Source organism: Physella acuta, unplaced genomic scaffold, assembly GCF_028476545.2.
Source record: "Physella acuta isolate Inbredline_101_S28 unplaced genomic scaffold, ASM2847654v3 ptg001599l, whole genome shotgun sequence".
Lineage (NCBI taxonomy): Eukaryota > Metazoa > Mollusca > Gastropoda > Physidae > Physella > Physella acuta.
The window spans coordinates 219,227-241,378 of record NW_026733113.1 but is presented as its reverse complement, the minus strand read 5'-3'; the positions used below and the strand labels follow the sequence as shown (position 1 = coordinate 241,378).

The window sequence follows — 22,152 nt, the reverse complement described above, 5'->3', positions numbered from 1 at the left end:
CTTGTGTACTGCATCCTAAGGACTGAGTCTCCCAGTGTGAGCTTGTTAACTGCATCCAAAGGACTGAGTCTCCCAATGTGCGCTTGTGTACTCCATCTTCAGGACTGAGTCCCATTTCTTTTCTCCTTTCCTAAAATTTTTCATGCATTTTATAAGCTCTTTTCTGCAGGTGTTTAGTCCACAATTTAGCATTGTGTGCTCCTTTCTGCAGATGTTCAGTTCTCAAATCTTCATTTGTGTTTGTTCATTTCAGTTTAGAAACTAAAAATCTAAACCGGCCCTTATAAGGGCCACCCAATTTTATACCATTTGGAGCTATTGGTTAATTGGCTTTATGTATTTAGAAAGGCAAATTTCATAGTTGTTTAACTTGTTTCGATCCTAAGATAATGACAAAAAAAAATACTAATTACATAATAATCAAATATTATTTTTGACCAGTAGGCTTCTAGATTGTAATACATACATTTGAGCTAGATTTGTAATGAAATTTGAATACTTGTTGCCAAGCAATTGTTTTAATCACTTTAACATAACTATTTACGGATATGTCTCAAAGTGGCTTTAGCTTGCATGTATGGTTTATGCAGTTAATAGTTTTATCAGACATGCCCCCCTTATTACTTAACTCTCAGGCCCTAAGGATGAGGAGTTGTTTCTGTTTGTTGTGCAAGATGTTTTCATATATCACTGTAATGTATAAAAATCTATTTTATCTCAGGGTAGGAAATTGATCATTGTACTGCCATATGGTGTGAAATTAATAATTGACTCAAGTCCCATTTACATGTATGTGTTACTGTTTATCTATGCTTCTTATCTGCTAGCTCTTCTAACTCATCTGTTTGACCTCAAACCTATTTCTAATCTGGTCTAACTTTGAGTCATTACATTGCTTGGAATCTTTGTCTTGGCATGTTATTGTGTGTATTTATGCTGGGCCTGCCGTATTTCATGTAGTCAATCAAATAGCATTCATATGATAGCATTTTGTAATGTTGATAAACCTGTTAAAATGTAATTAAAATTAATGCAAATGTTTGATTGGCTTCTTTTTTTTTTTGTATTGTCTACACTGTTTTTTAGGAACAACAAGAAATTGAATCTGATGTAAAATGTTTTATTATAATACTAATAGGTATCATTTTGTTTTATCATAAAATATGTTGAGAAAAGTAACATGAACATACAAATACAACCTTAAATAATTGAGCAAAACTGTGAACTATATTTTCAAGAGCTGGAAGCTAGACATAAGTTTAAAAATGTGTATTTGAATATGTCAATCCAACTAAAATTTAGTAAAAGTACCAATCTTCAAAAATCATATCACAATGATTGGAGGTGTTCTACTAGTTCTAGCAGTTAAAATAGTTCAGTTTTATACCAAGTAAATATGCCTGAATAAGAAATAAATCCCAAGTTGAAATAATTAATAAACTCTGTTGTTTCCCCTAATTCAGTGAAAATGTCATGATAAAAATTTATCTATAAATTGTATTGATACCCTAGGATTAGATTAGAGCACAAATTTGTAGACATGCTAACTTTACGAGTACAATGACTAATTTATCTAACTTGTTGCTGCACTTTGTTCATCATAAAGTAATTTTTAGCCTCTGGAACATTGGTATTTCAGCAATTGAAAATAAACAGCATTAATTAAAGAAAAATGTACATTCCAAATCCTTATTATGCAATCAGAAACATAAAGTAAAAATAACCACCACCTTTTAAGCCACACTGAGGGACACAATTATCATGACAGTTGAACAGTTACAATAAAAGCTGCATAAAGAAGTATACAAAATGCAATTTTATTAATACCATCTAACATACATTCACAGTTATAATAAGGAATGAAATTTAAAGTACTATTAAAATATAGCTGACTACTATCGGCCAAAAATAGTGTTTAGATCAGTAGATTATATTATATCAAGGATGGATATTTAATGACAAATACTTTTCTTTTGTTTGCTGTAAGTGAATTTTAGTAAGAAATTATTGGAGAGCTCATGCAGGTACTGATTTAATTTTAAGGTCTACAATATACAAGTGCAGATCACTGATCATAATACAGAATTATTTTATGAAATAGTTATACAATTTGATGACCTATGGACATGTATTTGACACAGTGCAATCAACTTTAAAGTAAAGCACTTGTTTTAATGCAGCAATTATAAAAACAAACTGACTTAATTTTCTTTTATTGAAAACATACAACTGTAGATACGACTTTGTTTTAATTGAATCAATGGTTAATTTTAATAATTGATAGCATTAACTGGTCCTATTAAGTAATCTTTTGAGATGGTTTTTAGAGAGTTAAGTCTCCTTGCCTGCAAATTTATACACAAGGAAAAAAAGAAAGTTCTGTTTTTGACACAACCTGAGTATATAGGGAAATCTGATTACTTCAAGCTTAGAAAAAAAAACATAAACATTGTTGATGATTTAATTCATCAATAACAAGCGACCCATAGCTTGTAAAATATTACAGAAAAGAAAAAATAAACCTTTCTGATTCTATTAAAATAACAAAATATTTTTTTTTAAATCTCAATGACTATTTGAAATTTTAAACATCCAACCATCTCTGTTTAATTATAATCACTGTTTGAAATCTTAGATCTCTCCTTCTCCAATCAATCACCCAAGGAAGTTTTTGTCTAGATCATGATACACAATCACACACCTGAAAATAAAAAGTAACAACACCTTTATGTAGATAAAACATAGCTCGCTAAAACTGCAACAAAACTATCCTACACTTTACAAATAATTTTTTTAAATAAAACTTGGACCTGGATTCAGCTAAAAGGATCATCCTTAAATAACATTACAGCAAGTTTACACACATTCCCCCCGTCCCCATTTTTTGAGACTAAATGTCAGATCCCGCCCCTCTCAACAAAGTGACATCACTCATTTTTTTTTCCATCTCCTGAAACAACCATGATTCTATCACAGATTATCTGTTTTTATTAATTTTTGTTACCTCTCTGCTGGTAACTCCAATTCATCTTGAAGCAATTTTTTAATAGCTGGTGAATATGTAGGATTCCTCTCAGCATCAAATACACCAATGGCATTTATATTGAGTGTACAGGCAGGAGAAGTACTTTCATGGCGAAGTAACCTAACACCAGGAACAATGATGATAATCATCCGCTGTAAAAAATAATAATTACTTAAACTTTATTTCTGTTCTTAGGCTTATTTTAAGTGGGGATAAAATATGCTCAATAAAATTGTTAAAAGTTTTGGTCATGGAATGCTACATCAATTTAGGTAATAAATATCAGTCTTGGAAAGTTTTTAGAGGTTTGCTGTTTCAATTCACTGCCATATCAAGCTTTAAAAATATCTACCCCATCCTCCTTATTCATTATCTTGCTTTCACTTTCAATTCCTCTATCATGTTTTAACCACTGGTATGATCAAGTGTCACACAGAAAGGGGGCGGGGTTGGGAACAATATAATCAACCAACAGTGGTAGGAAAATGTGATGGAAAGTTGTTAAATGTAATGAGAAAGTGTAAAAAACATATGCTAAGCATGATTTAACAACATAGGGTAAGGGGTCAACACCACTCCACCCCCTCCCCCCAGACATACACAAACTAGGGAACTATTTTCCATCTATTTTTTTTTCTTCAAATATTAACTGCACTGAGTCAAGATTAGATGGCCTATCACTTCACTATCAGATTAAAAAAAAATGTAAACAATTTACAAGAAAGTCTTTTAAAATGCAACATAGCTAAATTTCTGAAGTTACTATTAAAATGCATAAGATTGGCATCAATTTCAGAGCCCTTGCCTTGTTACAGCTGCACCCCCCCCCCCCCTCTCCCCCAGTTGTACTAACCTCCAAAGGTTTACTCAATATGTGTGCTATTCCTGCTGCCAATCTTAATTCAATGCCTTCTTTTAAATCAGACTCTTTCTTGTTTGTGTGAATGTAACACAGAGGCATTCTGTGAATTTAAAAAAAAAAAATGGCACTAAGAATTAATAATTAAGTCATGGATAAATGAATTGTAATAATAAAACTATTTACTTAGTCCACATGACCTACTGTGACTGCCTAGTTTAAGGTGAACAAATGAAAAACAAAGTACATTTAAAATTTTTTTTTACATATAATTTAGGCTAGCTAGATATTGGGGATTCTGTATAAGTAAATGAGCTGACCCCGCGACGTAGCATATGCTGCTATCTAGATCTAGATCCTCTAGTTGTTTTATTTTCTACTTATCAACAATTCATAATTTGTGAATTCAACACTACCCCACCGCCCTGCCTCCATCCCCCCCCCAATGAAAATATCAAGCAGAAGGTTCTACTATTTTACTAGATCTAGATCTAGATCTACTAATTTAGACTTTAGAATTAATAGTCTATTATTAATAGTAATAGGGTAAAGGAGGGCGTTAAGAGCCGTGTGGTATTAAGCCCCAATCAACACCCCACCCCCACAAAACCCCCAATAACACTGCTAATCTACTTCTGAGGTAACAACCACTGCTGTTCTTTGATAACAGAGAAGCAGAGGATTCATTTTATGTAATTTATGACCCACTTGGTCCAATAGGGAAAGGATGAGACAGGATTTAATCCCACTGCTCTTTCCCTAAAATTTCTCATCTCCATAAAACCATTTTGTGAACTTTTTTTCCAAATAGACATAACTTGGGAAACTTTACTTTGTAATAAACCAAATGAGTTTTTCAAGCCCATTCTTTGTTCCTGTATTAGAGCATTGGTTGTTGTACATTTTAACACTATTTTTATAGCTATGGCTTGAATAGTTTTATTTTGGTGAATTTTTTTTGCACAGTGATTATTGGTGCCAAAACAAAATGGCAGACATTTGTCCCATTTTACCATGCTATAAAGTTTTTATCCTTATCAGATTAAAACTTGACTGATCATTACCATAATGGTTTTATTTGTTAGATAATAACTAAATCTACATGAATACATTAATTTTGTCCACTAGCTTGCCTGTTTAGAAAAGTTATAACAGATACTGTTATGTGGCTCTTGAAACCCTAAGTGCAAGTTTCTCATTTATTAGACCACTGAATATGACACTGGTATAGGAATAGTTAACACAAAATGTATTAATTGTTAAACAGACTTGTGTCTAAATGATAGAAATACAATTCTAACCTGCTAAAAAGTAAAAATTCAGCCATCTGATGTTAGCAAGGTAATTTTTAAAATGGTACATGTTCTTATTACCCCTAAGGGGCAATACAGCCGACTCAGCCCCCACCTGTTTCTAACCAACCATAAAACTTCTAATCTCTTTGTAGGTAACAGGAATAAATGCTCTTAGGTCTCAGCCAATCTGGGGTGGTATGTTATGTAATTTATGACCCTCATGGTCCAGCAGGGAAGTAAACAGACACACTAATACCACTGCTCCCCCCTTACAATTTTTTACCCCCATGATACCCAGCCCCCACCAGTTTCTGGCCCACTATAAAACTCTATCTCTTTGTAGGTAACATGGATTACAGTTACAGATCTCAGACAATCTGGGGTGGCATGTTATGTAATGTGTGACCTTCATGGTCTAGCAGGGTGGAGACCAAAGAGGAATCAGTACCACTGCTCTCCCCTCACATGTTCTCACCTCCATGAAAGCCAGACCCCACCTGTATCTAACCCACCATAAAACTTCATCTCTTTGTAGGTAACATGGACTAAGTTCTTAGATCTCAGCCAACCAGAGATAGCATCTTATGTAATATATGGCCCTCAGGGTCCAGCAAGGAGAACAAAGGGGAAACCAGTACCACTGCTCTCCCCTCACAATTTCTCACCCCCATGATACCCAGTCCCCACCTGTATCTAACCCACCATAAAACTTATCTCTTTGTAGGTAGCATGGACTTAGTTCTTAGATCTCAGCCAACCAGAGATAGCATCTCCTTATGTAATTTATGGCCCTCAGGGTCCAGCAAGGAGAACAAAGGGGAAACCAGTACAACTGCTCTCCCCTCAACATTTCTCACCTCCATGTCATGTAATGTATAGCACACATGGCTTATCAGGGGAAAGCATTAAGGCAGATTAGTTAGTACCACCCCTTTTTACATACAAGAATGTTAACTCTGGACAGCTACACACTAGTATACTAGCTACACACTAGGCATACTAATGTGCCTACTGTAAACTACTAGACTTTAGGCCCTATGTACACCTGCAATTGTATCAATTGTAGACTGGGCCCATTGGGGCCTAGTGATAGCTAGTATCAGTTAAAGTGTGTGTACACAGCATTAACTATTTTGGGGATAGAAATTAATTATTTTTATTGCGGAGTTAGTCTAAACTAGGAGATAATACTTATTGCCCCATTGCCCGGCTCCTTTCACCCCAAATGCTGATTTTGGGGGTATGACAATAAATGTTCAATTAAACCCATTTAAAGTATATTTAATACACTTTGTTATTATTTTTATATTGTGTAAGATATGTTAGAATAATTTTGCCATATTTTCAATACTAAAAAATTCTTAGATTAGTAGAAATCTTTAAAAATGTACAGGTGCTAAAAAGTGTGGCTCTTAACGCCCTCCTTTACCCTACTAATTTAATTATTAGTATTAGGCTACTATTAGTACTATTAGGCTACTAATTACTAAGTCTACAAAATCAAAATATTATAATAATAATTTTATTAATTTATTAGATTAGGTCTACTTACTTAACTTCTTAAGCCTGATTACAAATTTAATTACAGTGATTTATTTAAATTATTAATTTATTTGGCCTAGTCCGCCTAGTCTAGACTCTAGAGAAGAGCCCGAGGCTATCGATCAAGAAAAAGCTAGATCTAGTAAGTTAAGGTACAACTATCAAAAGTGAATTAAAAGTGTTGTTACTAACTTGTTACAGTCTGTTTTAGTCTTAAAGTGACCTTTCCTTTATGCCTTTAGTCTATGTTAGCGAGTTTTTTTTTTTTTAAGTTGTCAACGTCGCAAAGCCTGTCCGAACCGGAAAAGAAAGCGAAAGTAGAACCGAGCAGTAGTGAACACACAAAAAATATATTAAAAAGCGATACATTTTTTTAGATTCTAGAATCTAGGCCTACTTTAATTCTAGAGATCTAGAATAGATTTATTACATTTATATTCTGGGATTCATTAGTAATTAGATCTAGATCAGATTTTATTTATTGGAATATGAACAAAAAACCAAATCAGTACTTATAGTACGAAAACAAAAATCAGAAGTACATTTACCGTTATTTAAGTTTATGCCTAATAATTTGTTATATCGCCTTAGTGTCAACTTCCCAAGTGGTCTAGTGGTTAGGATTCCGCGCTCTCACCGCGGCGGCCGGGGTTCGATTCCCCGCTTGGGAATCACTATTTTTTAAATCGGAGATAGCCTTTACAATTTTGCATTTTTTAAAGTGAGAAAAGATCCGGTTAAAATCCTTCCAGGTTTAATAATTTAGCGACAAATTATTTTGAACCAACGATTAGGATATAAAACCTGGGCGTGGTGGGGTTCTGGGGGGGGGGGGGGGGGGGGGGGGGGGAAGGGTCGAATTCACAAATTATGAGTTGTTGATAAGTAGAAAATAAAACAACTAGATAGCGGCGTATGCTACGTCGCGGGTCAGCTCGTATTTTTTCCCACGTTTTCTTTAACTTGCTTTCGCGTCTGTTTGGTTCTCCAATCAAATCTTGCGATCGATATTTCGGGCACTTCCCAGTTAGCTAGCGCGCTGAAATTTTCAGGGAAGCTTTGTTTCCGATGACCATAGAATATTCAATTGTTATTATTACTAAATTGATCCATGGAAACATTTTATTGAGCATTTTAGACCGCTATATAATTGTAGTAAAAACGTGGGGAAAAGGGGACATAACCCAGTAACTGTAATTTGATGAAAACAAGGTTCGGTACTCTCCCTCTTTGCTTACTGAGTAGTGTTCACGCGGTGTTTGTGTACAAACAACCGTAACAAATGGTGTTCTAGTCAGTAACGTATTCACACAACGTGTTTTTTACGAGTTGTCTTTTTACGAGTTGTCTTCGTTTATCCAAAAAAAGTGAAAAGATAATATCGATAGCAAGATTTTAATGCAAACAGACAGAGACTAAAAAGTAAAAAATAATAATCATTAAAAAAGTTTAAAAAACCCCACGTTTTCTGATTGAACTAAAAAGTAGAAAATAATTGCTATACATCACAATAATGCAAGCGATCACTCTACTATAAGCGATCAAAAACATGGGGCGCCGTGATTTTCTTACAGTTTCTAATACTGTTGACTCTCTACAAGCTCCCTAATAAAAGTCAATAGTATTATCTAATCAATAGTAATATAACTTTTACTTCGGCGCCCCACGTTTCTCATCGCTTATAGTAGAGTGATCGCTTGCATTATTGTGATGTATAGCATTTATTTTCTACTTTTTAGTTCAATCAGAAAACGTGGGTTTTTAAAAACTTTTTAAATGATTATTATTTAAAGTTGATTCTACTGCTTTTTGCCTTTTTGCTGAGCGAGGGGCAGTCAAAACAGTAGCGTAGCGAGTGGGGGGGGGGGACGACGACGACATATGTTCCCGGGCGCCGACCTTAAGGGGCGCCAAAATGGGTTGGAAAAATAAATTGAAAGGTTGAGGGGGTGCAAATCGAAAGTTTGAGGGGGGGGGATTCAAATCGAAATCTCGAGGGAGGGGGTGCAAATCGAAAGTTTGAGGGGGGGGGGGGTACAAATCGAAATCTCGAGGGGGGGGGGTGCAAATCGAAAACAATCCATCTGTGTACATTAAAACTCATCGTCTCCCTTCGTTAGATTTCCTATGATTTGTAGTGCATTCTATGTTTATTACGTTTTACATTCTAGATACAAATGGTGCCATACTTGTCAAGTTTAACATATGAGCAACAATCAGCTATCAATTTCATTAAGGCAACTTTGCAGTCAATTAGCAAGAAACGAAGAACAGAGTAAACAGGAAGCTGGTTGCATATATTTTTTGCCTTACATGTTGCTGAGCGAGAAGCAGTCAAAAATCTTGAAATCCCATTTGTTTCTCAGTGGAATCGTTCTAAGAAACCAGATACTAAATTATGACTTAGACAAAATTGGGGTGGTCACTGAAATGAAGTTTTGGTTTTGATGTTTGTAAAGTAGATTTTGGGAAAGAAATGCCGAGATAGTATTGGTCGACACTTAACTGTCACAATACTTATTCATGGAGCATGTGTATGTAGGCAACACCGATCCGTATCCAAGCATGGATAATGCTGGGTAAGCCTAAAGTTCAACGGAGTAGAAGCAGAGTATTGCAGTTCAGTTGATGCATGGAGAACTTGGATGATAGCTGAAGCAGAAGGGCACCAGGTTCTATGGTGTAGCGGTTATCACGTCTGCTTTACACGCAGAAGGTCGCGAGTTCGAGCCTCGCTAGAACCTAAATTTTGGTTTTCGACAGAAATGAAACCCAACAACCTGTGTTTTGTTTTGAAAGCGGTACAACTTGCTTTAAATCGGCTTTTGCTCTTGTCATTCTAGATACTAATGGTGCAGTACTAGTGATGTTTAACATATGCACAAAAATAATTATTAATTTCATTATGGCAACTTTGCAATCGACTATCTAAAAATAGAAAACAGCCTGAACAGAAAGCTGGTTTCCTATTCTTTTTAAATGTCCTTTTTTAGTGCTGTTCACCTCGCTTGTTGCTGAGTGAGGAGCAACCGAAACGTTGAAATCCCAATCGTTTTCCAGTGGAAACGTTCTAAGAAGCCAGATCCAAAGGTATTTCTTAGGCACAATTGGTGTAGTCACTGAAATGATTTTTAGTTTTGATGTTTGTAAAGCACACGTTGGGAAAGAAACGCCGAATTGAAAGAAAGTAGTATTGGTCAACACTTAACTGTATTAGTACTTATTTATGGAGCATGTGTATGTAGACAACACCGATCCATATCCAACCTTGGATAATGCTGGGTAAGCCTAAAGTTCAACTGAGTAGAAGCAGAATATTGCAGTTCAGTTGATGCTTGGCAAATTTGGATGAAAGCTCAAGCAATTGGTTACTCGGTTCTATAGTGTAGTGGTTATCACGTCTGCTTCACACGCAGAAGGTCGCGAGTTCGAGCCTCGCTAGAACCTTATTTTTGGCTTCCGAAAGAAAAGAAATCCTCCAACATCTTGTGTTTTGTTTTGCAAGCGGCACAACTTGCTATAAAGTGACTTCTGCTCTTGTCAATGTCTCTCACTATACTGAAACCAAGACTGCTGTGAGATGAATGCTAGAGATAATCAACCAGAATAACCAAGCGCAGGCCAACATTTATCAGATTAGGTCTCATGGCCATGTTTGGGATAACAGGTAAGAAACACTCCAAAGCGTTTGAATATCCGTTATGTATGAATCTGTGCCATTGCCGTGCATGTCCCAAGTGGTCTAGTGGTTAGGATTCCGCGCTCTAACCGCGGCGGCCGAGGTTCGATTCCCCGCTTGGGAATCACTATTTTTATATCGGAGAGAGCCTTTTCAACGTTGCAATTTTTTAAGTCAAAAAAGATCCGGTTATAATCCTTTCTAGGTTTATTAATTTACCTCTACTTGATAAGCAACTGATTATTTTGAACGAACGATTAGGATATAAAAATCAGAGGGAGAAAATAATCCATCTGTGTACATTAAAACTCATCGTCTCCCCTCGTTAGATTTCCTATGATTTGTAGTGCATTCTATGTTTATTACGTTTTACATTCTAGATACAAATGGTGCCATACTTGCCAAGTTTAACATATGAGCAACAATCAGCTATCAATTTCATTAAGGCAACTTTGCAGTCAATTAGCAAGAAACGAATAACAGAGTAAACAGGAAGCTGGTTGCATAATATTTTTTGCCTTACATGTTGCTGAGCGAGAAGCAGTCAAAAATCTTGAAATCCCATTTGTTTCTCGGTGGAATCGTTCTAAGAAACCAGATACTAAATTATGACTTAGACAAAATTGGGGTGGTCACTGAAATGAAGTTTTGGTTTTGATGTTTGTAAAGTAGATTTTGGGAAAGAAATGCCGAGATAGTATTGGTCGACACTTAACTGTCACAATACTTATTCATGGAGCATGTGTATGCAGGCAACACCGATCCGTATCCAACCATGGATAATGCTGGGTAAGCCTAAAGTTCAACGGAGTAGAAGCAGAATACTGCAGTTCAGTTGATGCATGGAGAACTTGGATGATAGCTGAAGCAGAAGGGCACCAGGTTCTATGGTGTAGCGGTTATCACGTCTGCTTTACACGCAGAAGGTCGCGAGTTCGAGCCTCGCTAGAACCTTAATTTTGGTTTTCGACAGAAATGAAACCCAACAACCTGTGTTTTGTTTTGAAAGCGGTACAACTTGCTTTAAATCGGCTTTTGCTCTTGTCATTCTAGATACTAATGGTGCAGTACTAGTGATGTTTAACATATGCACAAAAATAATTATTCATTTCATTATGGCAACTTTGCAATCGACTATCTAAAAATAGAAAACAGCCTGAACAGAAAGCTGGTTTCCTATTCTTTTTAAATGTCCTTTTTTAGTGCTGTTCACCTCGCTTGTTGCTGAGTGAGGAGCAACCGAAACGTTGAAATCCCAATCGTTTTCCAGTGGAAACGTTCTAAGAAGCCAGATCCAAAGGTATTTCTTAGGCACAATTGGTGTAGTCACTGAAATGATTTTTAGTTTTGATGTTTGTAAAGCACACGTTGGGAAAGAAACGCCGAATTGAAAGAAAGTAGTATTGGTTAACACTTAACTGTATCAATACTTATTTATGGAGCATGTGTATGTAGGCAACACCGATCCATATCCAACCTTGGATAATGCTGGGTAAGCCTAAAGTTCAACGGAGTAGAAGCAGAATATTGCAGTTCATTTGATGATTGGCAAATTTGGATGAAATCTCAAGCAAATGGTTACTCGGTTCTATAGTGTAGTTGTTATCACGTCTGCTTCACACGCAGAAGGTCGCGAGTTCGAGCCTCGCTAGAACCTTATTTTTGGCTTCCGATAGAAAAGAAATCCTCCAACATCTTGTGTTTTGTTTTGCAAGCGGCACAACTTGCTATAAAGTGACTTCTGCTCTTGTCAATGTCTCTCACTATACTGAAACCAAGACTGCTGTGAGATGAATGCTAGAGATAATCAACCAGAATAACCCAGCGCAGGCCAACATTTATCAGATTAGGTCTCATGGCCATGTTTGGGATAACAGGTAAGAAACACCCCAAAGCGTTTGAATATCCGTTATGTATGAATCTGTGCCATTGCCGTGCATGTCCCAAGTGGTCTAGTGGTTAGGATTCCGCGCTCTCACCGCGGCGGCCGGGGTTCGATTCCCCGCTTGGGAATCACTATTTTTATATCGGAGCTAGCCTTTACAACGTTGCAATTTTTTAAGTGAAAAAAGATCCGGTTATAATCCTTTCTAGGTTTATTAATTTACCTTTACTTGATAAGCAACTGATTATTTTGAACAAACGATTAGGATATAAAAATCAGAGGGAGAAAATAATCCATCTGTGTACATTAAAACTCATCGTCTCCCCTCGTTAGATTTCCTATGATTTGTAGTGCATTCTATGTTTATTACGTTTTACATTCTAGATACAAATGGTGCCATACTTGTCAAGTTCAACATATGAGCAACAATCAGCTATCAATTTCATTAAGGCAACTTTGCAGTCAATTAGCAAGAAACGAAGAACAGAGTAAACAGGAAGCTGGTTGCATATATTTTTTGCCTTACATGTTGCTGAGCGAGAAGCAGTCAAAAATCTTGAAATCCCATTTGTTTCTCGGTGGAATCGTTCTAAGAAACCAGATACTAAATTATGACTTAGACAAAATTGGGGTGGTCACTGAAATGAAGTTTTGGTTTTGATGTTTGTAAAGTAGATTTTGGGAAAGAAATGCCGAGATAGTATTGGTCGACACTTAACTGTCACAATACTTATTCATGGAGCATGTGTATGCAGGCAACACCGATCCGTATCCAACCATGGATAATGCTGGGTAAGCCTAAAGTTCAACGGAGTAGAAGCAGAATATTGCAGTTCAGTTGATGCATGGAGAACTTGGATGATAGCTGAAGCAGAAGGGCACCAGGTTCTATGGTGTAGCGGTTATCACGTCTGCTTTACACGCAGAAGGTCGCGAGTTCGAGCCTCGCTAGAACCTTAATTTTGGTTTTCGACAGAAATGAAACCCAACAACCTGTGTTTTGTTTTGAAAGCGGTACAACTTGCTTTAAATCGGCTTTTGCTCTTGTCATTCTAGATACTAATGGTGCAGTACTAGTGATGTTTAACATATGCACAAAAATAATTATTCATTTCATTATGGCAACTTTGCAATCGACTATCTAAAAATAGAAAACAGCCTGAACAGAAAGCTGGTTTCCTATTCTTTTTAAATGTCCTTTTTTAGTGCTGTTCACCTCGCTTGTTGCTGAGTGAGGAGCAACCGAAACGTTGAAATCCCAATCGTTTTCCAGTGGAAACGTTCTAAGAAGCCAGATCCAAAGGTATTTCTTAGGCACAATTGGTGTAGTCACTGAAATGATTTTTAGTTTTGATGTTTGTAAAACTAACGTTGGGAAAGAAAAGCCGAATTGAAAGAAAGTAGTATTGGTTAACACTTAACTGTATCAATACTTATTTATGGAGCATGTGTATGTAGGCAACACCGATCCATATCCAACCTTGGATAATGCTGGGTAAGCCTAAAGTTCAACGGAGTAGAAGCAGAATATTGCAGTTCAGTTGATGCTTGGCAAATTTGGATGAAAGCTCAAGCAAATGGTTACTCGGTTCTATAGTGTAGTGGTTATCACGTCTGCTTCACACGCAGAAGGTCGCGAGTTCGAGCCTCGCTAGAACCTTAATTTTGGTTTTCGACAGAAATGAAACCCAACAACCTGTGTTTTGTTTTGAAAGCGGTACAACTTGCTTTAAATCGGCTTTTGCTCTTGTCATTCTAGATACTAATGGTGCAGTACTAGTGATGTTTAACATATGCACAAAAATAATTATTCATTTCATTATGGCAACTTTGCAATCGACTATCTAAAAATAGAAAACAGCCTGAACAGAAAGCTGGTTTCCTATTCTTTTTAAATGTCCTTTTTTAGTGCTGTTCACCTCGCTTGTTGCTGAGTGAGGAGCAACCGAAACGTTGAAATCCCAATCGTTTTCCAGTGGAAACGTTCTAAGAAGCCAGATCCAAAGGTATTTCTTAGGCACAATTGGTGTAGTCACTGAAATGATTTTTAGTTTTGATGTTTGTAAAACTAACGTTGGGAAAGAAAAGCCGAATTGAAAGAAAGTAGTATTGGTTAACACTTAACTGTATCAATACTTATTTATGGAGCATGTGTATGTAGGCAACACCGATCCATATCCAACCTTGGATAATGCTGGGTAAGCCTAAAGTTCAACGGAGTAGAAGCAGAATATTGCAGTTCAGTTGATGCTTGGCAAATTTGGATGAAAGCTCAAGCAAATGGTTACTCGGTTCTATAGTGTAGTGGTTATCACGTCTGCTTCACACGCAGAAGGTCGCGAGTTCGAGCCTCGCTAGAACCTTATTTTTGGCTTCCGATAGAAAAGAAATCCTCCAACATCTTGTGTTTTGTTTTGCAAGCGGCACAACTTGCTATTAAGTGACTTCTGCTCTTGTCAATGTCTCTCACTATACTGAAACCAAGACTGCTGTGAGATGAATGCTAGAGATAATCAACCAGAATAACCCAGCGCAGGCCAACATTTATCAGATTAGGTCTCATGGCCATGTTTGGGATAACAGGTAAGAAACACCCCAAAGCGTTTGAATATCCCTTATGTATGAATCTGTGCCATTGCCGTGCATGTCCCAAGTGGTCTAGTGGTTAGGATTCCGCGCTCTCACCGCGGCGGCCGGGGTTCGATTCCCCGCTTGGGAATCACTATTTTTATATCGGAGATAGCCTTTACAACGTTGCAATTTTTTAAGTGAAAAAAGATCCGGTTATAATCCTTTCTAGGTTTATTAATTTACCTTTACTTGATAAGCAACTGATTATTTTGAACGAACGATTAGGATATAAAAATCAGAGGGAGAAAATAATCCATCTGTGTACATTAAAACTCATCGTCTCCCCTCGTTAGATTTCCTATGATTTGTAGTGCATTCTATGTTTATTACGTTTTACATTCTAGATACAAATGGTGCCGTACTTGTCAAGTTTAACATATGAGCAACAATCAGCTATCAATTTCATTAAGGCAACTTTGCAGTCAATTAGCAAGATACGAATAACAGAGTAAACAGGAAGCTGGTTGCATATATTTTTTGCCTTACATGTTGCTGGGCGAGAAGCAGTCAAAAATCTTGAAATCCCATTTGTTTCTCAGTGGAATCGTTCTAAGAAACCAGATACTAAATGATGACTTAGACAAAATTGGGGTAGTCACTGAAATGAAGTTTTGGTTTTGATGTTTGTAAAGTAGATTTTGGGAAAGAAATGCCGAGATAGTATTGGTCGACACTTAACTGTCACAATACTTATTCATGGAGCATGGGTATGTAGGCAACACCGATCCGTATCCAACCATGGATAATGCTGGGTAAGCCTAAAGTTCAACGGAGTAGAAGCAGAATATTGCAGTTCAGTTGATGCATGGAGAACTTGGATGATAGCTGAAGCAGAAGGGCACCAGGTTCTATGGTGTAGCGGTTATCACGTCTGCTTTACACGCAGAAGGTCGCGAGTTCGAGCCTCGCTAGAACCTTAATTTTGGTTTTCGACAGTTATGAAACCCAACATATTGTGATTTGTTTTGAAAGCGGTACAACTTGCTTTAAATCGGCTTTTGCTCTTGTCATTCTAGATACTAATGGTGCAATACTAGTGATGTTTAACATATGCAAAAAAATAATTATTAATTTCATTATGGCAACTTGGCAATCGACTATCTAAAAATAGAAAACAGCCTGAACAAAAAGCTGGTTTCATTTATTTTTTTTAAATGTCCTTTTTTAGTGCTGTTCACCTCGCATGTTGCTGAGTGAGGAGCAACCGAAACGTTGAAATCCCATTCGTTTTCCAGTGGAAACGTTCTAAGAAGCCAGATCCAAAGGTATTTCTTAGGCACAATTGGTGTAGTCACTGAAATGATTTTTAGTTTTGATGTTTGTAAAGCACACGTTGGGAAAGAAACGCCGAATTGAAAGAAAGTAGTATTGGTCAACACTTAACTGTATCAATACTTATTTATGGAGCATGTGTATGTAGACAACACCGATCTATATCCAACCTTGGATAATGCTGGGTAAGCCTAAAGTTCAACGGAGTAGAAGCAGAATATTGCAGTTCAGTTGATGCATGTAAAACTTGGATGAAAGCTCAAGCAAATGGTTACTCGGTTCTATAGTGTAGTGGTTATCACGTCTGCTTCACACGCAGAAGGTCGCGAGTTCGAGCCTCGCTAGAACCTTATTTTTGGCTTCCGATTGAAAAGAAATCCTCCAACATCTTGTGTTTTGTTTTGCAAGCGGCACAACTTGCTATAAAGTGACTTCTGCTCTTGTCAATGTCTCTCACTATACCGAAACCAAGACTGCTATGAGATGAATGCTAGAGATAATCAACCAGAATAACCAAGCGCAGGCCAACATTTAACAGATTAGGTCTCACGACCATGTTTGGGATAACAGGTGAGCAACACTCCAAAGCGTTTAAATATCCGTTATGTATGAATCTGTGCCATCCCCGTGCATGTCCCAAGTGGTCTAGTGGTTAGGATTCCGCGCTCTCACCGCGGCGGCCGGGATTCGATTCCCCGCTTGGGAATCACTATTTTTATATCGGAGATAGCCTTTACAACGTTGCAATTTTTTAAGTGAAAAAAAACATCCGGTTATAATCCTTTCTAGGTTTATTAATTTACCTTTACTTGATAAGCAACTGATTATTTTGAACGAACGATTAGGATATAAAAATCAGAGGGAGAAAATAATCCATCTGTGTACATTAAAACTCATCGTCTCCCCTCGTTAGATTTCCTATGATTTGTAGTGCATTCTATGTTTATTACGTTTTACATTCTAGATACAAATGGTGCCGCACTTGTCAAGTTTAACATATGAGCAACAATCAGCTATCAATTTCATTAAGGCAACTTTGCAGTCAATTAGCAAGATACGAATAACAGAGTAAACAGGAAGCTGGTTGCATAATATTTTTTGCCTTACATGTTGCTGAGCGAGAAGCAGTCAAAAATCTTGAAATCCCATTTGTTTCTCAGTGGAATCGTTCTAAGAAACCAGATACTAAATGATGACTTAGACAAAATTGGGGTAGTCACTGAAATGAAGTTTTGGTTTTGATGTTTGTAAAGTAGATTTTGGGAAAGAAATGCCGAGATAGTATTGGTCGACGCTTAACTGTCACAATACTTATTCATGGAGTAGGTGTATGTAGGCAACACCGATCCGTATCCAACCTTGGATAATGCTGGGTAAGCCTAAAGTTCAACGGAGTAGAAGCAGAATATTGCAGTTCAGTTGATGCATGGAGAACTTGGATGATAGCCGAAGCAGAAGGGCACCAGGTTCTATGGTGTAGCGGTTATCACGTCTGCTTTACGCGCAGAAGGTCGCGAGTTCGAGCCTCGCTAGAACCTTAATTTTGGTTTTCGACAGTTATAAAACCCAACATCTTGTGTTTTGTTTTGCAAGCGGTACAACTTGCTTTAAATCGGCTTTTGCTCTTGTCATTCTAGATACTAATGGTGCAATACTAGTGATGTTTAACATATGCACAAAAATAATTATTAATTTCATTATGGCAACTTGGCAATCGACTATCTAAAAATAGAAAACAGCCTGAACAGAAAGCTGGTTTCATTTTTTTTTTTTTAAATGTCCTTTTTTAGTACTGTTCACCTCGCATATGCTGAGTGAGGAGCAACCGAAACGTTGAAATCCCAATCGTTTTCCAGTGGAAACGTTCTAAGAAGCCAGATCCAAAGGTATTTCTTAGGCACAATTGGTGTAGTCACTGAAATGATTTTTAGTTTTGATGTTTGTAAAGCACACGTTGGGAAAGAAACGCCGAATTGAAAGAAAGTAGTATTGGTCAACACTTAACTGTATCAATACTTATTTATGGAGCATGTGTATGTAGGCAACACCGATCCATATCCAACCTTGGATAATGCTGGGTAAGCCTAAAGTTCAACGGAGTAGAAGCAGAATATTGCAGTTCAGTTGATGCATGTAAAACTTGGATGAAAGCTCAAGCAAATGGTTACTCGGTTCTATAGTGTAGTGGTTATCACGTCTGCTTCACACGCAGAAGGTCGCGAGTTCGAGCCTCGCTAGAACCTTATTTTTGGCTTCCGATAGAAAAGAAATCCTCCAACATCTTGTGTTTTGTTTTGCAAGCGGCACAACTTGCTATAAAGTGACTTCTGCTCTTGTCAATGTCTCTCACTATACCGAAACCAAGACTGCTATGAGATGAATGCTAGAGATAATCAACCAGAATAACCAAGCGCAGGCCAACATTTAACAGATTAGGTCTCACGACCATGTTTGGGATAACAGGTGAGCAACACTCCAAAGCGTTTAAATATCCGTTATGTATGAATCTGTGCCATCCCCGTGCATGTCCCAAGTGGTCTAGTGGTTAGGATTCCGCGCTCTCACCGCGGCGGCCGGGGTTCGATTCCCCGCTTGGGAATCACTATTTTTATATCGGAGATAGCCTTTACAACGTTGCAATTTTTTAAGTGAAAAAAAACATCCGGTTATAATCCTTTCTAGGTTTATTAATTTACCTTTACTTGATAAGCAACTGATTATTTTGAACGAACGATTAGGATATAAAAATCAGAGGGAGAAAATAATCCATCTGTGTACATTAAAACTCATCGTCTCCCCTCGTTAGATTTCCTATGATTTGTAGTGCATTCTATGTTTATTACGTTTTACATTCTAGATACAAATGGTGCCGTACTTGTCAAGTTTAACATATGAGCAACAATCAGCTATCAATTTCATTAAGGCAACTTTGCAGTCAATTAGCAAGATACGAATAACAGAGTAAACAGGAAGCTGGTTGCATAATATTTTTTGCCTTACATGTTGCTGAGCGAGAAGCAGTCAAAAATCTTGAAATCCCATTTGTTTCTCAGTGGAATCGTTCTAAGAAACCAGATACTAAATGATGACTTAGACAAAATTGGGGTAGTCACTGAAATGAAGTTTTGGTTTTGATGTTTGTAAAGTAGATTTTGGGAAAGAAATGCCGAGATAGTATTGGTCGACGCTTAACTGTCACAATACTTATTCATGGAGTAGGTGTATGTAGGCAACACCGATCCATATCCAACCTTGGATAATGCTGGGTAAGCCTAAAGTTCAACGGAGTAGAAGCAGAATATTGCAGTTCAGTTGATGCATGTAAAACTTGGATGAAAGCTCAAGCAAATGGTTACTCGGTTCAATAGTGTAGTGGTTATCACGTCTGCTTCACACGCAGAAGGTCGCGAGTTCGAGCCTCGCTAGAACCTTATTTTTGGCTTCCGATTGAAAAGAAATCCTCCAACATCTTGTGTTTTGTTTTGCAAGCGGCACAACTTGCTATAAAGTGACTTCTGCTCTTGTCAATGTCTCTCACTATACCGAAACTAAGACTGCTATGAGATGAATGCTAGAGATAATCAACCAGAATAACCAAGCACAGGCCAACATTTAACAGATTAGGTCTCACGACCATGTTTGGGATAACAGGTGAGCAACATTCCAAAGCGTTTGAATACCCGTTATGTATGAATCTGTGCCATTCTCGTGCATGTCCCAAGTGGTCTAGTGGTTAGGATTCCGCGCTCTCACCGCGGCGGCCGGGGTTCGATTCCCCGCTTGGGAATCACTATTTTTATATCGGAGATAGCCTTTACAACGTTGCAATTTTTTAAGTGAAAAAAAACACCCGGTTATAATCCTTTCTAGGTTTATTAATTTACCTTTACTTGATAAGCAACTGATTATTTTGAACGAACGATTAGGATATAAAAATCAGAGGGAGAAAATAATCCATCTGTGTACATTAAAACTCATCGTCTCCCCTCGTTAGATTTCCTATGATTTGTAGTGCATTCTATGTTTATTACGTTTTACATTCTAGATACAAATGGTGCCATACTTGTCAAGTTTAACATATGAGCAACAATCAGCTATCAATTTCATTAAGGCAACTTTGCAGTCAATTAGCAAGAAACGAATAACAGAGTAAACAGGAAGCTGGTTGCATATATTTTTTACCTTACATGTTGCTGAGCGAGAAGCAGTCAAAAATCTTGAAATCCCATTTGTTTCTCGGTGGAATCGTTCTAAGAAACCAGATACTAAATGATGACTTAGACAAAATTGGGGTGGTCACTGAAATGAAGTTTTGGTTTTGATGTTTGTAAAGTAGATTTTGGGAAAGAAATGCCGAGATAGTATTGGTCGACACTTAACTGTCACAATACTTATTCATGGAGCATGTGTATGCAGGCAACACCGATCCGTATCCAACCATGGATAATGCTGGGTAAGCCTAAAGTTCAACGGAGTAGAAGCAGAATATTGCAGTTCAGTTGATGCTTGGCAAATTTGGATGAAAGCTCAAGCAAATGGTTACTCGGTTCTATAGTGTAGTGGTTATCACGTCTGCTTTACACGCAGAAGGTCGCGAGTTCGAGCCTCGCTAGAACCTTAATTTTGGTTTTCGACAGAAATGAAACCCAACATCTTGTGTTTTGTTTTGAAAGCGGTACAACTTGCTTTAAATCGGCTTTTGCTCTTGTCATTCTAGATACTAATGGTGCAGTACTAGTGATGTTTAACATATGCACAAAAATAATTATTAATTTCATTATGGCAACTTTGCAATCGACTATCTAAAAATAGAAAACAGCCTGAACAGAAAGCTGGTTTCCTATTCTTTTTAAATGTCCTTTTTTAGTGCTGTTTACCTCGCTTGTTGCTGAGTGAGGAGCAACTGAAACGTTGAAATCCCAATCGTTTTCCAGTGGAAACGTTCTAAGAAGCCAGATCCAAAGGTATTTCTTAGGCACAATTGGTGTAGTCACTGAAATGATTTTTAGTTTTGATGTTTGTAAAGCACACGTTGGGAAAGAAACGCAGAATTGAAAGAAAGTAGTATTGGTCAACACTTAACTGTATCAATACTTATTTATGGAGCATGTGTATGTAGACAACACCGATCCATATCCAACCTTGGATAATACTGGGTAAGCCTAAAGTTCAACGGAGTAGAAGCAGAATATTGCAGTTCAGTTGATGCTTGGCAAATTTGGATGAAAGCTCAAGCAAATGGTAACTCGGTTCTATAGTGTAGTGGTTATCACGTCTGCTTCACACGCAGAAGGTCGCGAGTTCGAGCCTCGCTAGAACCTTATTTTTGGCTTCCGATAGAAAAGAAATCCTCCAACATCTTGTGTTTTGTTTTGCAAGCGGCACAACTTGCTATAAAGTGATTTCTGCTCTTGTCAATGTCTCTCACTATACTGAAACCAAGACTGCTGTGAGATGAATGCTAGAGATAATCAACCAGAATAACCAAGCGCAGGCCAACATTTATCAGATTAGGTCTCATGGCCATGTTTGGGATAATAGGTAAGAAACACTCCAAAGCGTATGAATATCCGTTATGTATGAATCTGTGCCATTGCCGTGCATATCCCAAGTGGTCTAGTGGTTAGGATTCCGCGCTCTCACCGCGGCGGCCGGGGTTCGATTCCCCGCTTGGGAATCACTATTTTTATATCGGAGATAGCCTTTACAACGTTGCAATTTTTTAAGTGAAAAAAGATCCGGTTATAATCCTTTCTAGGTTTATTAATTTACCTTTACTTGATAAGCAACTGATTATTTTGAACGAACGATTAGGATATAAAAATCAGAGGGAGAAAATAATCCATCTGTGTACATTAAAACTCATTGTCTCCCCTCGTTAGATTTCCTATGATTTGTAGTGCATTCTATGTTTACTACGTTTTACATTCTAGATACAAATGGTGCCATACTTGTCAAGTTTAA

The 22,152-nt window shown here is 37.4% G+C and overlaps 1 protein-coding gene and 21 non-coding genes across 22 annotated transcripts; 21 read left to right on the top strand and 1 right to left on the bottom strand.

Annotated features, from left to right (window-relative positions):
• Positions 1 to 1,104: 1,104 nt before the first annotated feature.
• Positions 1,105 to 7,040, bottom strand: LOC131929111 (macrophage migration inhibitory factor). Its single transcript, XM_059285316.1, has 4 exons — positions 6,914 to 7,040; positions 3,879 to 3,987; positions 3,005 to 3,177; positions 1,105 to 2,701 (listed from the first exon to the last, which is right to left on the bottom strand). Exons 2-4 carry the CDS (start codon positions 3,984 to 3,986, stop codon positions 2,656 to 2,658), a joined length of 327 nt encoding a protein of 108 aa, XP_059141299.1. The 5' UTR covers position 3,987; positions 6,914 to 7,040; the 3' UTR covers positions 1,105 to 2,655.
• A 280-nt stretch (positions 7,041 to 7,320) lies between these two features.
• Trnae-cuc (transfer RNA glutamic acid (anticodon CUC)) lies at positions 7,321 to 7,392 on the top strand. The gene has a single exon. It is a non-coding gene; the product is annotated as a tRNA-Glu (tRNA).
• Positions 7,393 to 9,392: 2,000 nt separating this feature from the next.
• Trnav-uac (transfer RNA valine (anticodon UAC)) lies at positions 9,393 to 9,465 on the top strand. The gene has a single exon. It is a non-coding gene; the product is annotated as a tRNA-Val (tRNA).
• A 630-nt stretch (positions 9,466 to 10,095) lies between these two features.
• Trnav-cac (transfer RNA valine (anticodon CAC)) lies at positions 10,096 to 10,168 on the top strand. Its single transcript has one exon. It is a non-coding gene; the product is annotated as a tRNA-Val (tRNA).
• A 1,113-nt stretch (positions 10,169 to 11,281) lies between these two features.
• Positions 11,282 to 11,354, top strand: Trnav-uac (transfer RNA valine (anticodon UAC)). Its single transcript has one exon. It is a non-coding gene; the product is annotated as a tRNA-Val (tRNA).
• A 630-nt stretch (positions 11,355 to 11,984) lies between these two features.
• Trnav-cac (transfer RNA valine (anticodon CAC)) lies at positions 11,985 to 12,057 on the top strand. Its single transcript has one exon. It is a non-coding gene; the product is annotated as a tRNA-Val (tRNA).
• A 284-nt stretch (positions 12,058 to 12,341) lies between these two features.
• Trnae-cuc (transfer RNA glutamic acid (anticodon CUC)) lies at positions 12,342 to 12,413 on the top strand. Its single transcript has one exon. It is a non-coding gene; the product is annotated as a tRNA-Glu (tRNA).
• Positions 12,414 to 13,169: 756 nt separating this feature from the next.
• On the top strand, positions 13,170 to 13,242 carry Trnav-uac (transfer RNA valine (anticodon UAC)). Its single transcript has one exon. It is a non-coding gene; the product is annotated as a tRNA-Val (tRNA).
• A 630-nt stretch (positions 13,243 to 13,872) lies between these two features.
• Trnav-cac (transfer RNA valine (anticodon CAC)) lies at positions 13,873 to 13,945 on the top strand. Its single transcript has one exon. It is a non-coding gene; the product is annotated as a tRNA-Val (tRNA).
• A 630-nt stretch (positions 13,946 to 14,575) lies between these two features.
• Trnav-cac (transfer RNA valine (anticodon CAC)) lies at positions 14,576 to 14,648 on the top strand. The gene has a single exon. It is a non-coding gene; the product is annotated as a tRNA-Val (tRNA).
• Positions 14,649 to 14,932: 284 nt separating this feature from the next.
• Positions 14,933 to 15,004, top strand: Trnae-cuc (transfer RNA glutamic acid (anticodon CUC)). The gene has a single exon. It is a non-coding gene; the product is annotated as a tRNA-Glu (tRNA).
• A 756-nt stretch (positions 15,005 to 15,760) lies between these two features.
• Trnav-uac (transfer RNA valine (anticodon UAC)) lies at positions 15,761 to 15,833 on the top strand. Its single transcript has one exon. It is a non-coding gene; the product is annotated as a tRNA-Val (tRNA).
• A 632-nt stretch (positions 15,834 to 16,465) lies between these two features.
• On the top strand, positions 16,466 to 16,538 carry Trnav-cac (transfer RNA valine (anticodon CAC)). The gene has a single exon. It is a non-coding gene; the product is annotated as a tRNA-Val (tRNA).
• Positions 16,539 to 16,822: 284 nt separating this feature from the next.
• On the top strand, positions 16,823 to 16,894 carry Trnae-cuc (transfer RNA glutamic acid (anticodon CUC)). Its single transcript has one exon. It is a non-coding gene; the product is annotated as a tRNA-Glu (tRNA).
• A 759-nt stretch (positions 16,895 to 17,653) lies between these two features.
• On the top strand, positions 17,654 to 17,726 carry Trnav-uac (transfer RNA valine (anticodon UAC)). Its single transcript has one exon. It is a non-coding gene; the product is annotated as a tRNA-Val (tRNA).
• A 632-nt stretch (positions 17,727 to 18,358) lies between these two features.
• On the top strand, positions 18,359 to 18,431 carry Trnav-cac (transfer RNA valine (anticodon CAC)). Its single transcript has one exon. It is a non-coding gene; the product is annotated as a tRNA-Val (tRNA).
• Positions 18,432 to 18,715: 284 nt separating this feature from the next.
• Positions 18,716 to 18,787, top strand: Trnae-cuc (transfer RNA glutamic acid (anticodon CUC)). The gene has a single exon. It is a non-coding gene; the product is annotated as a tRNA-Glu (tRNA).
• A 759-nt stretch (positions 18,788 to 19,546) lies between these two features.
• Trnav-cac (transfer RNA valine (anticodon CAC)) lies at positions 19,547 to 19,619 on the top strand. Its single transcript has one exon. It is a non-coding gene; the product is annotated as a tRNA-Val (tRNA).
• Positions 19,620 to 19,903: 284 nt separating this feature from the next.
• On the top strand, positions 19,904 to 19,975 carry Trnae-cuc (transfer RNA glutamic acid (anticodon CUC)). The gene has a single exon. It is a non-coding gene; the product is annotated as a tRNA-Glu (tRNA).
• A 758-nt stretch (positions 19,976 to 20,733) lies between these two features.
• On the top strand, positions 20,734 to 20,806 carry Trnav-uac (transfer RNA valine (anticodon UAC)). The gene has a single exon. It is a non-coding gene; the product is annotated as a tRNA-Val (tRNA).
• A 630-nt stretch (positions 20,807 to 21,436) lies between these two features.
• Positions 21,437 to 21,509, top strand: Trnav-cac (transfer RNA valine (anticodon CAC)). Its single transcript has one exon. It is a non-coding gene; the product is annotated as a tRNA-Val (tRNA).
• Positions 21,510 to 21,793: 284 nt separating this feature from the next.
• Positions 21,794 to 21,865, top strand: Trnae-cuc (transfer RNA glutamic acid (anticodon CUC)). The gene has a single exon. It is a non-coding gene; the product is annotated as a tRNA-Glu (tRNA).
• Positions 21,866 to 22,152: the final 287 nt, after the last annotated feature.

Coding starts and splice junctions, on each gene's coding strand:
- LOC131929111 (XM_059285316.1), bottom strand. CDS start 3,986: ATGCCTCTGTGTTACATTCACACAAACAAGAAAGAGTCTGATTTAAAA. Junction 3,178..3,878: donor TATTGAGTAAACCTTTGGAG/GTTAGTACAACT, acceptor TATTTTTTACAG/CGGATGATTATCATCATTGT. Junction 2,702..3,004: donor TTGGAGTTACCAGCAGAGAG/GTAACAAAAATT, acceptor TTTTATTTTCAG/GTGTGTGATTGTGTATCATG.